General features: G+C 40.8%; 1 protein-coding gene and 1 pseudogene across 6 annotated transcripts in view; one reads left to right on the forward strand and one right to left on the reverse strand.

Annotated features, from left to right (window-relative positions):
* SUCO (SUN domain containing ossification factor) overlaps window positions 1–7470 on the reverse strand; it is a 73021-nt gene extending 65551 nt beyond the window's left edge. For 2 of the 5 annotated variants that reach the window (XM_082437113.1, XM_082437108.1), the window contains exon 1: window positions 6882–7265. In XM_082437113.1, the coding sequence (XP_082293239.1) occupies window positions 6882–6943 (62 nt within the window). In that variant the 5' untranslated portion in view covers window positions 6944–7265. Of the gene's footprint in view, window positions 1–6881 lie in introns of all 5 variants that reach the window. The other 3 variants (XM_082437107.1, XM_082437110.1, XM_082437106.1) reach the window with 2 other exon arrangements.
* A 1753-nt stretch (window positions 7471–9223) lies between these two features.
* LOC309649343 (protein S100-A11 pseudogene) lies at window positions 9224–9815 on the forward strand (annotated as a pseudogene). Its single transcript has one exon. The product of its transcript is annotated as a protein S100-A11 pseudogene (transcript).
* Window positions 9816–13079: the final 3264 nt, after the last annotated feature.

A 13079-nucleotide genomic window follows, 5' to 3' on the forward strand; every position in this document is an offset into this window, starting at 1 on the left:
TTCCACAGAAGTAAAGTATATGAACCACACGTCATTTCTCTTAAAACCAAGTCTTCCTTGACAACTCCAGTCCAGTTTTTTCCCTTTTTTAAGCAACTACTAAACAATTCAGCTCTTTGTATTGTTCACTAATGTTCAAATCAGATATCCTAGAATGTTAAAAGTGCAAAAGAAAAATCTCAGAATTCATTTAATTTAGCAGTAATGACTGGAATGCACAAGAGTATCCCAAACTTAACCACACGTCCAAGGTAAGTGCCGTAGGCATGTATTTTTTTTTAAAGCTTCATGAATAATTCTATTATTCATTCCTCGTAGAGCCAATCCAGTCAGCCCCATCTTTTAGATAAGAAAATTGACAAACAAAGAAAAGGTAGAGAAACTTGCCTAAGGCCACCTCCCAGCCTACAGGCAGCAGACAGTAGTGGTTAAGAGCACAGGCTCAGACTCAGGCTACTTAAATTCCAGCTCACTGCTTACTGAGAATTTAGGCAAATTGGTTAATTTCTTTGTATCTTTCTTAATCTCTTTAAAATGGTATGTCTATCTCAAAAGAGTTTAATTAGAACAAAATGAGTTAGTGTATATAAAGCACTTAGAACAGAAATAAGTGCCCAGAAAAGCCGCTCAACATCACTAATTATTAGAGAAATGCAAATCAAAACTACCATGAGGTATCACCTCACACCGGTTAGAATGGGCACCATCAGAAAATCTACAAACAACAAATGCTGGAGAGGGTGTGGAGAAAAGGGAACTCTCTTGCACTGCTGGTGGGAATGTCAATTGATACAGCCACTATGGAGAACAGTATGGAGGTTCCCTAAAAAACTAAAAATATAACTACCATACGACCCAGCAGTCCCACTACTGGGCATACACCCTGAGAAAACCATAATTCAAAAAGACACACGCACCCCAATGTTCATTGCAGCACAATTTACAACAGCCAGGTCATGGGAGCAACCTAAATGCCCATCGACAGACGAATGGATAAAGAAGATGTGGTACATATATACAATGGAATATTACTCAGCCATAAAGAGAAACGAAATTGGCTCATTTGTAGAGACATGGATGGATCTGGAGACTGTCATACAGAGCGAAATAAGTCAGAAAGAGAAAAACAAATACCGTATATTAACGCATATATGTGGAACCTAGAAGAATGGTACAGATGAACCGGTTTGCAGGGCAGAAATAGAGACACAGATGTAGAGAACAAACGTATGGACACCAAGGGGGGAAAGTGGCCAGGGGTGGGGGTGGTGGTGGGATGAATTGGGCAATTGGGATTGACATGTATACACTGATGTGTATAAAATGGATAATAAGAACCTGCTGTACAAAAAATTTTAAAAAAGAAATAAGTGCCCAATAAATGTTCACTGTTAATACTGGAAATAAAGGATTACAGCCAAGCTCTAACTTAGTTTCATGCCCTTTCCACTACACCAGTACCTACCTATATTTTGACAAGCAGCTTGTATACTCCTGAGGGCAGAGCTCAAGTCTCCTGCTTCTTCAGCCACCCCCACCACACCAAATACATTGTTGGCAACAAAATAATATTGATATTTTGAACAGATGTATGGATTCCTACTTCTGAACTCTGATACCTCAGCCTAGGATCCTACTTCTGCCAAAGTATCCAGGATGAATGAATAACAAGAACTTACATAATAGGGCTTACTATGAGCAAAGCACTGTTTTAAGCACTTTTCACATTTTCTCCTGTTATCGATTTCAAATACTCCATAACAAGAAATATAAAATGACCTTAGTACTTATGAGCCATGTTAATGCGACAAAACATTTTCTACCAAAGCTAGGCGTTACTTTTACGGAAAATATAAAATAATTTTAACTAGTGATTCATTACAAAAACAAAGTCCTAAAATAAAATCAAATTTTCTTTCAAAAAACTCGGCATTTATGAAACTAGTCTGTCACAAAGGATTGACATTCCTATACTACAAATACTCAAAAGCAATTTCCATTCCCCTGAGACAGGTACAATTTTATTTTTTGAATCTACTTTAAAATATGGTCTTGAAAACAAAACAGGTTAACACACACCTGGCACTAAAGTACAATCTGCAACATGTACGTTTCCAAAAAAGAGTATTTAGTTTCTTACTGAAGTATTTTAAACATATAAATGTTTCTACCTAACAAAATGTTTGTGGATATCTATCCACAAGGTATTGTGGATATCTATCAACTCTCTCCTAGTGTGACTGCCACTTTAGGGCTCCCTGTCTCCGAAGTCTGTCCTTTCCAATCCACTCTATCCTCCTAGTGATCTAACTAAAAGATCAATCTGACCTCACTCTCCGGTTTCTCCTATTTAAACTAATTCATTGGCTCATCCTCTCAGTCAGGTTAAAATCAGAGTTCACCTGCACAATAATCAAGTCCCTTCAAAAGCTGGCTCTAACCTCCCTTCCCATCTCTCTCCACCAACAGGAATCTTTCCTCTGCCTGAAACAAAATTCTCCCATCTTGATTCTGCAAAGCATTTTATGGATGAGAACTGAGGCTCATAGAAATAATCTGTCCAAGGACACACAGCTAGTGATAATAGACCGTTATCTAGAATACAAAGTCAAAGTACAAGCTATTATTCATCCACATTATGATGTAAAATAATCTAGTCAGTCAATCACACACCTCTCACCAAACTACTACTTTTTAAATAAGAACAAAAAGGTCTGTTAACAAAGTATTAGACTGTTTATTTTCTTTCTCATCTTTCTTAACCATCTAATTTGTATAATTTATTATGTATACCAATATGCTATTAGTATACTAATATACTAATACCATATTTACACATGTATAAATCTTATAAACAATTAATTACATATTAAAGGTTCATGCACAATGCTTTTCTGATGGGGGGAATACAAAAAAATTTGAATATCCACCACTTAAGGCACTGACCAAGTCTTTTTTTTTCCTCTTTAGGGTGGTCATCAATCTTCCTAGTTTGCCAGGACCAAGGTGGGTAGGCTAGGCTGCATAATGGCCCCTCCAGAGATGTCTGAGTCCTAATCCCTGAATATATTGCCTTACATGGTAAAAAGGTCTTTGCAGAAGTGATTAAGTTAAGGAATTTGAGATGGGGAGATAATCCTGGATTGTCTGGGTGGGCCCAATGTAATCACAAGAGTCCTTGTAAAAGGAGGCAGGAGGATCTCTCATTAGTAGATGTGAAGACTGAAGCAAGAGGTTGGAATAACCCGAGGAAGGAGCCAGAGAATATAAGCAGCCCCTAGAAGGTGAAAAAGTCAAGAAGCAGATTCTTCCCTTAGTCTCAAGAAGGAACCTGGCCTGCTGACACCCTGACTTTAGCCCAGTTAAGACTTATTTTGGACTTCTGACCCCCAAAACTGTAAGATGATAAATGTGTGTTGTTTTAAGTCACTAAATTTTTGGTAACTTGTTACAGCAGCAATAGGAAACTAACATAGGGATTCCTGGGACTTAGGACTTTCACTGCTAAAACCAGGATAAGTTGGTCACCCTATTTTCACATTTTCAATGCCCATAACAACATCTGGTACTTAATGAACATGAGAAAAACCTTTGTTGAATGATTTTATGATAAAACATATAGATAATGTACCCTTACTATTTTACAAAGATGTACCATATATATTATCTCATGTTATCCTCCTAACAACCCTGTGGGGTGTGAATGAATTAGTTTTCCCACTTTTAGGATATAAGGACTAAGGTTCAAAGAAATTACAAAACATGTCCGAGGATGCAGATCTAGTAAGTGATGGAGCCGTACCTACAATATAGTTTTCCTGACCGACAAAGGATTACAGCAGTCAGGATCCCATGAATCAGGCGGCCTAGGTTCAAATCCAAGCTCCAAAACTTAACAGCTGCTTTACTTTAGCCAAGTTATTTAACTTCTCTACTTCCTTAACTACAAAATGTAAAAGTAAATTATCAATAATACTAATAGGGTTGTTGTGAAGATTAAAGGTGCTAAAATGTGCAAAGTACACACCACAGGTTTGTCAGAGAGTTGACAATAAATAATAGCTATCATAATTATTCTTGCCACAGCTATAGTACATTTATGCCTAAAATACTCTGTAGTATTTGATAAAGAATCACATGAAGTATGCAAAAGGAAAAAATAGCAACCAGAATAAATAATAAGAAGGATAGGATGAGTCTTTTGTGAAAGTAATCTAAGGTTAGGACTCCAGGCTGGAAAGACAAAAGGAGAGGGGAGACATAAGCAAGATCTATAAATATGTGACAGTATAAATAAAGTGATTATAAGATTCAGTAATATTGGTAGGATGAGGAGTTTAGGAACTTAGAAACTATAGAGTATTGTAGTATAAACATATAGCACTCATAAATCTACAAAATGGTATGGCTTAAAAAAGAAATGGATCACAAAATCTTGGAACACTTTATAAATGACAGAAACAAAAATGACTCTTGCAAAACTTGTCAAACCCTACAAGAGCATTACGCTAAGGGAGAATGGAGATGTCGAGAAATGACCTAACAGACCATCTTGTAGCAAGAGTTAGATCTCCAGCTGAGTCAGTGACATAATTTCATTATTCCAATTTCCCAAGGAAGAACAGCCTCAAAAGACACAACATACCCTTTGCCAATCACACCACACATCACTTCTCTTCCCTGATGTCATCATCACCCTTCCAAAAAATTCTCAAGCCTTAATATCCTATAATGCCTTTCCATGGCCTCAGTAAAGAACAATTAAAATATCTTAAAATTTGGCAGTGCAAACAAATCTCAAAACAAACCCAACTGTTTCTTAAACAAAAGTTTCTTAAACTTTGCAATATTTACTTAATCCCTCAACAACCATTTTTCACTGTGAAAGTCAACAAACTTTACAGAACTTTATGACTATTATTTTCAGTACTAAGCTAACTGATTTTTTTTTTCCCCTAACAGGTCATGATCTCCTCACTACTTCCAATGAATAAAGTTGAGAAACCATATTGAGGTCAGCTTAAGCAAAAGACAACCCAAAATTAAACAAACTAATAGAAGCATGGATAATTTAAATCTGCAAATGATTTTAAAAACCACACTGTAATGCTTGATTTCACTGCCACCAGCCAATTAATTTTTTTTAAATCATGTTTAAGGGTAGAAACTTGCAGCTGGTAGATAAGTTAGTCCTGGAGATCACAGTATAGTGGGTATAGACAACACTATTGTATTATAATTATCAACTTGCTAAGAGACCAGATCTTAATTATTCCCACCACAAAAAGAAATGATTATGTGATGTAATAGAGATGCTAACTATTGCTACAATGGTAACCATATTACATTATGTAAATGTATCAATTCAACATGTTGTACACCTGAAATTTACACAATGTTATATGTCAAGTATATTTCAACTAAAAAAAAAAAACCAGAGATCCTGGTGTGTTTTAAACTTGAATGAAAAGTGTAACCTCTTTGCCCTCTCAACCATTTCAGAAAGTGATGAAGAATACACGGCCTAAAGATGGGCAAGATCAAGTAGAAAGAGGAAAGAAAAAACATATATAACCTACAAACAACTAAACAGCCCCCAGAAAGAAGTGTATATGAACACACAAGGTTTCCGTATCTCATGTACAAATTTAAATTTAAAATGAGGTGAGCGGACTCATCTCCTACATGCATTTCTTGGTAACCAACACGATACTAAAAAGCAGAAGGTGAGATAACATTGGTCTCATTAAAGGGTTCGGAATGAACGTCAAGAGGCCAAATTTCTTGTTCTCTAAAACGTCTATCAACCTGCCAATCAAAATTCTTCAGCCAGGCAAGTGTTTTCTTTTCTTCTTATTTACGTATTATTTTCTGTGAGCAACAACTCTACAACTTCAGTGTCTTTGGAATCCATTAGGCACCCACATAAATGAAAAAAATTGTTGGTGTTTTGCAGAAATAAGCTAAACAAGAAACTTAGTTTGTCTAGATTTTAATATAACAGCAAATCACTCTGACTGAAGAAGCATCTTTACAGTCAGCAAATGTCACACATCTCTGAAGAAACTCCCTCGGAGGGCAGAATGGATTTTCCAAGTACAGTGGTAGCGATCCTTTGACTGACAAGCTTTCTCTTCTCCTTCAAAAAACCCCAAATGTGCCAGGGACTAACAGAAACTCCACAAACTTATAGACAAAGCACTCTTCCCGCCTCCAAAATGCAGGACTTATCCTTCCATTACTACGGGACATTATCCAAGCCACACTTCCAGAAACCCCTGTACACACTACACCCGAAGACACTCTCTGCTCAACAGCTTCTTATCATCTACCCCTTGAAAAAGTGCTTCATAACGCCTCCCGAAAGTCTCCAAGAACAGCAACCCCAAGTGTACCCGAGGCCAAAGACTAGGAGAGAAAGGGCCAGGAGAACCAGTGCTCGTACATTAGTCACCTTCACGACAAGTCACGTTTTTAAAATCGCCTGTCGGGAACACATCACATCCGACATACCTTATGCCCTTCCCAAACCATGAAAACAAGTAGCTGCTACTAAGCCCGAGCAACTTACCCAGCCTCTATGTGAACACTTCCCACACACCCCACCATCACCAAGGGCCAGGGTAACCGGGTACAAAGGCACCCAGGCGCCTCCCTCTCCCACTTAGTCTCTGTAAATTCCAAAACGCACCACGAAAGCCTCCGCAGAGAGGGTTGCCAGGCCAGCCCGCCGGAGAGTCACGGAGTAATCGGTTTGTCGCTTCATAGGAGCCTTGGAGACCCGCACCCTAAAAGCCGGGATGATTTGGGGGTGTGACCTGGGCCGCTCCCTGCCCCCCTCTCCCCTCACGGGAAACTCCCGTGTGGTCGCGGCTACTCACCAGACCAGGGAACACAGAGACAGGCAGGAGACTAGGGCCAAGGCCCGCCGGTACTTCTTCATCTTCTCCTCCTTCTTCCCCCTGCCAGAAGGCGGCACATCCTCTCGGCAGCTGCTACTGCCGAGGCCAAGATGGAGGAGCCGGAGCAGGAGAGCGAGGATGAGACCGAGAGTCCGAAGGGCTGCGGCGCTGGAGGAGCGGCTCCTGAGCGGCTCGCGCGCTGGCCGCTCTCTCCCAGGGGCCCACAGCGGCGCCGACGGGTGCGCTTCACAGGGGGCTTCCGGGGACCGCCGTTGCTGCCGCAGCCGCCGGCTCGTCCGCGCCCGCCTCCTCCAGCCGCCGCCACCGCTGCCGCCCCATAACCCCCCCGCCCTCCCCGGTTCTCGCTCCGTGCTGCCGGCGACCAACGGCCGCTGCGTACTAGCCTCTCAACAACCAATCACCGGCGGGGCCGCGACACCTCACACACCGCTGAGCTGGAAGAAGACGCGTCACCCACGTCCCGCGGCGCTCGCACCCCCCACTAGCCTCCGCGCGGACCACGCCCCCTCCGACGTCTCAGGCAGCTGAGCCAGAGGGAGGAGGACACAAAGCGAGAGAGGCGGGGGTGGCCACCGCCCCGCCCATCTCAAGTCCCGCCCACTTCAGGAAGTCCGAGAGGAGCCTCGTGACCCTCAGCCTTCTTCGTACGATGTCCCGCCCTCTAGCCCAGGGCGCGCCGAGTCCGTGCAAGGGCCCTTGGGAGCTGTAGTTTTCTCTCCGGAACCCTTCCCTTTCCCTTTCCCTGTCCTTCCCAGTATCACTGTTTTGATGAAGAGGTCTGTGGTTTCGCTTCTCACTGCAAGACTGTCCAGCTTTGGAACTGTTACATCCAGTTTTCCTTTTTTGACCACAGTTTGTGGGAAGGCCTAGAATGACGGTGGGGGAAAAGCTATACTAATAAAATTTAAAAGACGTTTTCCGGGTGTCAGTGGGCCGGGCCCATCGAGCTAGGTGCTGACTGGTTAGCGGAAAGGGGTGTGCCAAGAGTTCCTCTCATCTGATTGGTTGGAGTGAGAAGTCTTCCGCATCTTTTCCGCCTATGGGAGAATTTCGCTCCCCGCCAGATTCCTCCACTGGGATCGGCTCGATTGGTCTTCAGTCTCTTGGATTCGTGCTTTGGGTTCGCTGCGGTGGGGCCGGAAGGGAAAACTGCGGCTCCTTATGGGGGAGCTCCAAGTTCTGAGGTTCACCGAAAGCGGGGAAGGTGGTCGTGTACACAAGTCTGTTGCTCCAGTCTGAGACAAAAAGTGACCGCTTCTCAATCTTTAAAACGAGCAGTGTGCCCCCCTCGAGATTTTTATGCCACTGATGCCCCTAAAGATGTCTCAGAAGCTAGTTTAGGGACCCTCTGCCTGAAAGTCCACAATGCTTGACCGCTTTTCTTCCCAAGCGCCTCTTGACGTAGTTCTCTTCTATGAGGTGGTATAGAGGAAGACGCACGAGCTTTTGCTCGGGAGACGTCTGGCCTCTGGCCTCATGTGTTCCTTCTTCTGTCTCTGGTGATGTATTTGACTCTTGACACTAAGAGGGAAGTTAGTCTCTACGGAGGGATATTTCTTTTATAAAATAAGAAATATAAAAGTATAACTCAATGGTGTTTCCCTTTTTGTCTTGGCTGTCAGAAACTCAGAACTACCTTCTCCAGAAAGCAGCCAGACATATGGGAGAATGGAGACTCCAGTTGTCTGTGCCGTGGAACATGGCACAATGTCTAGTGTAAGAAATGTTCAAAGCAGGTGTTATTAAAGCGTGGGCCACTTGGTACTCATGTGGTCGAAGGAAAAAGGACTCAGTAAAGTGCCCATCTAACACAATTTTGAACCACGTAATTTCCTTGTAAACCTTCTAAGTTGAATTAGTTGTTAATTGTACTCCCAGGGAACAGAATGTTTTGACTCATTCTAAAATTCTTACTATAAGTCAACTGGATATTAGAAAAATTCTACATAGGATGATTTGGTTTTAGAAGAATTCATCCTAAACTAATTTTTCTGGCAATAATTAGGTAACAGTTCCAATGATCTGTTCATGGCACTTTTAGTATATGACAATAAAATCACTTCATCTCTCTCACTGCAGTAGGCAAGCACTTAACTCGCCCAAGAGCAGTATCAAATGATTAATATATAAATTAAAAGGAAGGTAGGGGCAACAGAAGGATGGGGATTATTTTACATTCTTCACCATGTGAGGCACCCTTTTCCTTTCACTCCAGGAAATAGGTTATTCAGGGCAAGGAACAGGTGCTCCTGAGCTGATCCTCAGTAGATCACAGCAAAGAAAGTTCTGTTAGAATACATGCTCGAGCAGACCCGGCCCGCCGCCCAGTTCGCGCCTCGCCGCTCCTTGCTCGCAGCCCCGTGCTTCGCTCTTCTCCGAACATGGCAAAAATATCCAGCCCTACAGAGACTGAACGGTGCATCGAGTCTCTGATTGCTGTTTTCCAAAGGCATGCTGGAAGGGACGGTAACAACTGCAAACTCTCCAAGGCCGAGTTCCTTATCTTCGTGAATACAGAGCTGGGTGCCTTCACAAAGAACCAGAAGGACCCTGGTGTCCTTGACCGCATGATGAAGAAGCTGGACCTCGATTCTGATGGACAGCTAGATTTCCAAGAATTTCTTAATCTTATTGGCGGCCTGGCCCTAGCTTGCCACGACTCCTTTATTAAGTCTACCTCTTCCCAGAAGTAAATCGGAGAAGCCTTTGGGCCTGGCCTCCAGCCCCACTCCCTTTCCTTCAGCCTCCCAATTATCATCTACCCCTCACAGCCCACACATACCCTGAGCCCAGTGCACCCACCACCCCATGCAGGCCACTCCTGCTGGTAGTAATAAAACAATATTGTTTTTTAAAGCACAAAAAAAAAAAAAAAAAAAAAAAGAATACATGCTCAACTCAAGCCTGGCAAGTTATCATGTGCCTCTCTTGTATCCTCTCCTTCTCACCCCAAACCCACAAGTCCACCCACTGCTTTTCCACTAAGTCTCTGCAATGATCTTTTGGAATATACAGTTAGTAGATAGAATTTTTCGTCCTTCTTTCCTCCCTTCCTTCCTTCTTTCCTTTCTTTCTTCTTTTTTTTCTTTCTTTCTTCCTTTTTCCTACAGTTGGGGCTTTATTGTGACCCCTGTGGTAGGGTTGCCATTCACCTAATTATTAATCAATCATTAGCTTTTATTATTTCAATCAATAAATATCTTTTTCTCTTTTTGCTAGTTTCATTTCCATGGCTTCATGTTAAGGTGTAATTTTCAGCCCTCTGAGCCTTTTCATTTTTCTCTTGGATATTTCATAATTTCAGTTCTCATCTATACTGTTGACTCCCAGGTCTATATCCCAACTTCTCTTCAAGTAGGTGCTGGACATAACACTAATTCTACCATCACTTCAAATTTTACCTGCATAAAATAGAAGTTGTTTCCCCATAAATTAACTTCTTCACTTGAGTTTCTATTTGTGTTAATTCTTCTTTGTTTTAAGGCTTCAGATAGTGAGAATAAGAGAAGTTCCATGGAGGTGACGTTTGAAAAACTGGTAGACATTTTTCTGCTTGGTTGGTAAATATAATGAGAAAAAATAATGGAAAAAATTATATTATAATGAAATAGATAAATAAGAAAATGAATAAGAATTATATAAAATAAATTGAGTATAGATAAATGCCACCATACTCAAAAGTATAACATATGCCAAAGAATGGCAAGAAAATATATAGAAAAATCAAAATGTGTATATAATCTTTAAGGCTCACACTAAGTAATCACCATTTACCACCTCTTAACTACACTATAGTGATTCTCAACCAGGGACAATTTTTTTTCCCTTGGGGGAAAATTGGCAATGTCTGGAAATTTTTTGGTTGTCACAACTGAGGTAATGCTACATCTAGTGGGTAGAGTTCAAGGATGCTACATCCTACAATGCAGAAGACAGCTTTACATAACAAAAAAATTATTTGGCCTGAAAAGCTGAAAGTACCCAGCTTGAGAAACCGTGCTATAGCAGAATCTCACAATTCAATAAAATCTATAAAGCACTGACAACACACATGATAACTCACGTGACTTGCAGATCCTTGGATTATTCAGGAAGTCACCAAGGACTAAAATGCATGATGAAGAGGAGCTCTCCCATTCCTAAAAGGTTAAAGACACAGAAACTCTGGACAGGTTGTCCCTGCCCTGATAGAGATCAGATACTCTATTTGCTGATGGTGAAGAAGAAGAAGCAGATCTCAGAAAAGAAGCCAACCCCTCTGGCCATCTCCTTTGTCATTTATCTCATATATAAATCATACTTTCAAAGCACAAGAGAAGAAATATTTGTCTAATTTAAGTTGGTGATATATGATGAGCAAGCTCTGACTTATTTTGAATTTGTTGAAAAGTTATTTGTTCTTTTCAATATTATAAAACACTGAGATACTATGTGTCTTAGAGAGGAACAGCTGAGGCTCAATGAAATTAGATGCTTCTAGAGTAAAAGCCATTTAGGACAAAAGTTCCCTGAAATCAGTGAAAGAAAGGCCAGAGAACTGAGAAAAGACGTATACAGAGACAAGAAAAGGGACTAAACCAGATGGAAAGAAGGGTGAATGTGGTGATCAGCACTTAAATTTTTAACTACATATAGATACAATACAGAAATTTCTTACTGTTTGTCTTCACTCCACTTGCTGCTGCTTCTTTGGCATGTAGGATCTTCCTGGACCAGGGCTTGAACCTCTGTCCCCTGCATTGGCAGGTGGATTCCTAACCACTGTGCCACCAGGGAAGTCCTGAAAGGGACTTTTGATCATTATGAGGAGGATTTAAAATTTGAATCCTTTAAAATGATTTTGATTAATTTTAAACATTGTATGTTTTTAATTTTACCTTTATTCAGAACCTACTTATAGGCTAAAAACATCAATGTGATGCATTTATTTGCACAATTGTGAGTAACTATACCTACTTTTTAGAGACTCACATTTGCTGGAAATATCTTGACAAATGTATTATGAATTTATTTTTATTGTATTTATCTATAGTGTTGCCGACATAGATTCAGTCAACTTGTGAAAGGTGCACAAAGCATTTAATTAACTGTGCTTCTGTTTTTTTTATTTGCACAAACAGTTCTTTGTGTTTTCACTCCTCTTTGGTCAATTGCAATTTTTTCTAGATCTCCATTTTCCAAATTTTCCTTATAATAGAATCTTCTATAAAAAATGTAGTTTCCTAAGCCCACCCGAGAAACACAATCAGAATCTCCAGGAGGCTGGCCCTGAAATCTGTACCTAATCGGTGGCTTTTGTTGTCAAATAAGTTTGGAAACACTGTTCTAAGACATTCTTCCCTTGGCTCCTTGAGCCATTACCTTTACAGGACTAAATAAAGCATCTCTGTTGTATTGGACTAAAAGTGTGGCTGCAGGGAAACTTGGTAAATTTTATTTCTATTCTAATTTCATTCAGTTTTTAAGTTGCACCACTCTGATTAAATGACAACTCACATTCTCACTGTAGAGTGAAAAAGTGAAATATATATGTATGTGATTTTCCTTTGACACCCCTCACCCTGACAAATAAACTTCCTAAGGCTAGAGTCTCATTTTTTATTTTACCTATGCTTCTCACAGGCCTAAGCAGAATGATTTGGAGATCATTCTGCTAATCTTCTGCCGACCAAGACCCAACTGCTATCAACTAAGATTTCCCACTTGGCAACGATGAATGGAAGATATTAAGAAAATCTCCTTCCACCGGTCCTCTCTCTCTCATGTACTCACTTTCCTTCTTTCTCTGCTCTTTTTCCAAACTCCCTCTGTTGAGTCTGTTTTGTCCTTCCACACTCAAGTAATGGCTTTATGTATTTATAAATATAACATAGAATGTAAATATAACATAGAATGTAAACTTCAATGAGACAGGGACTCTCTCAGCAGAACTTTCTGGTCTTGGTCAGCATATTAATAACATAAACAGCATTTCCAGGACTATAAACGAAACCATTTCAGTGATGAAGGTAGGACCTTCCTTTCTCCAGTGGAAAGGCAACTTGCAGCAGATACTTGGTATCACTGAACTAAGTAGTCTCTCTGCCATTGAACATAGCTCTGGGCCTGAAAATCTGTGGCTCATCTGGCTTTTTCAGCAATAATTGGGTACAACTT

Source organism: Balaenoptera physalus (genome assembly GCF_965194825.1).
Source record: "Balaenoptera physalus genome assembly, chromosome: 1".
Classification (NCBI taxonomy): domain Eukaryota; kingdom Metazoa; phylum Chordata; class Mammalia; order Artiodactyla; family Balaenopteridae; genus Balaenoptera; species Balaenoptera physalus.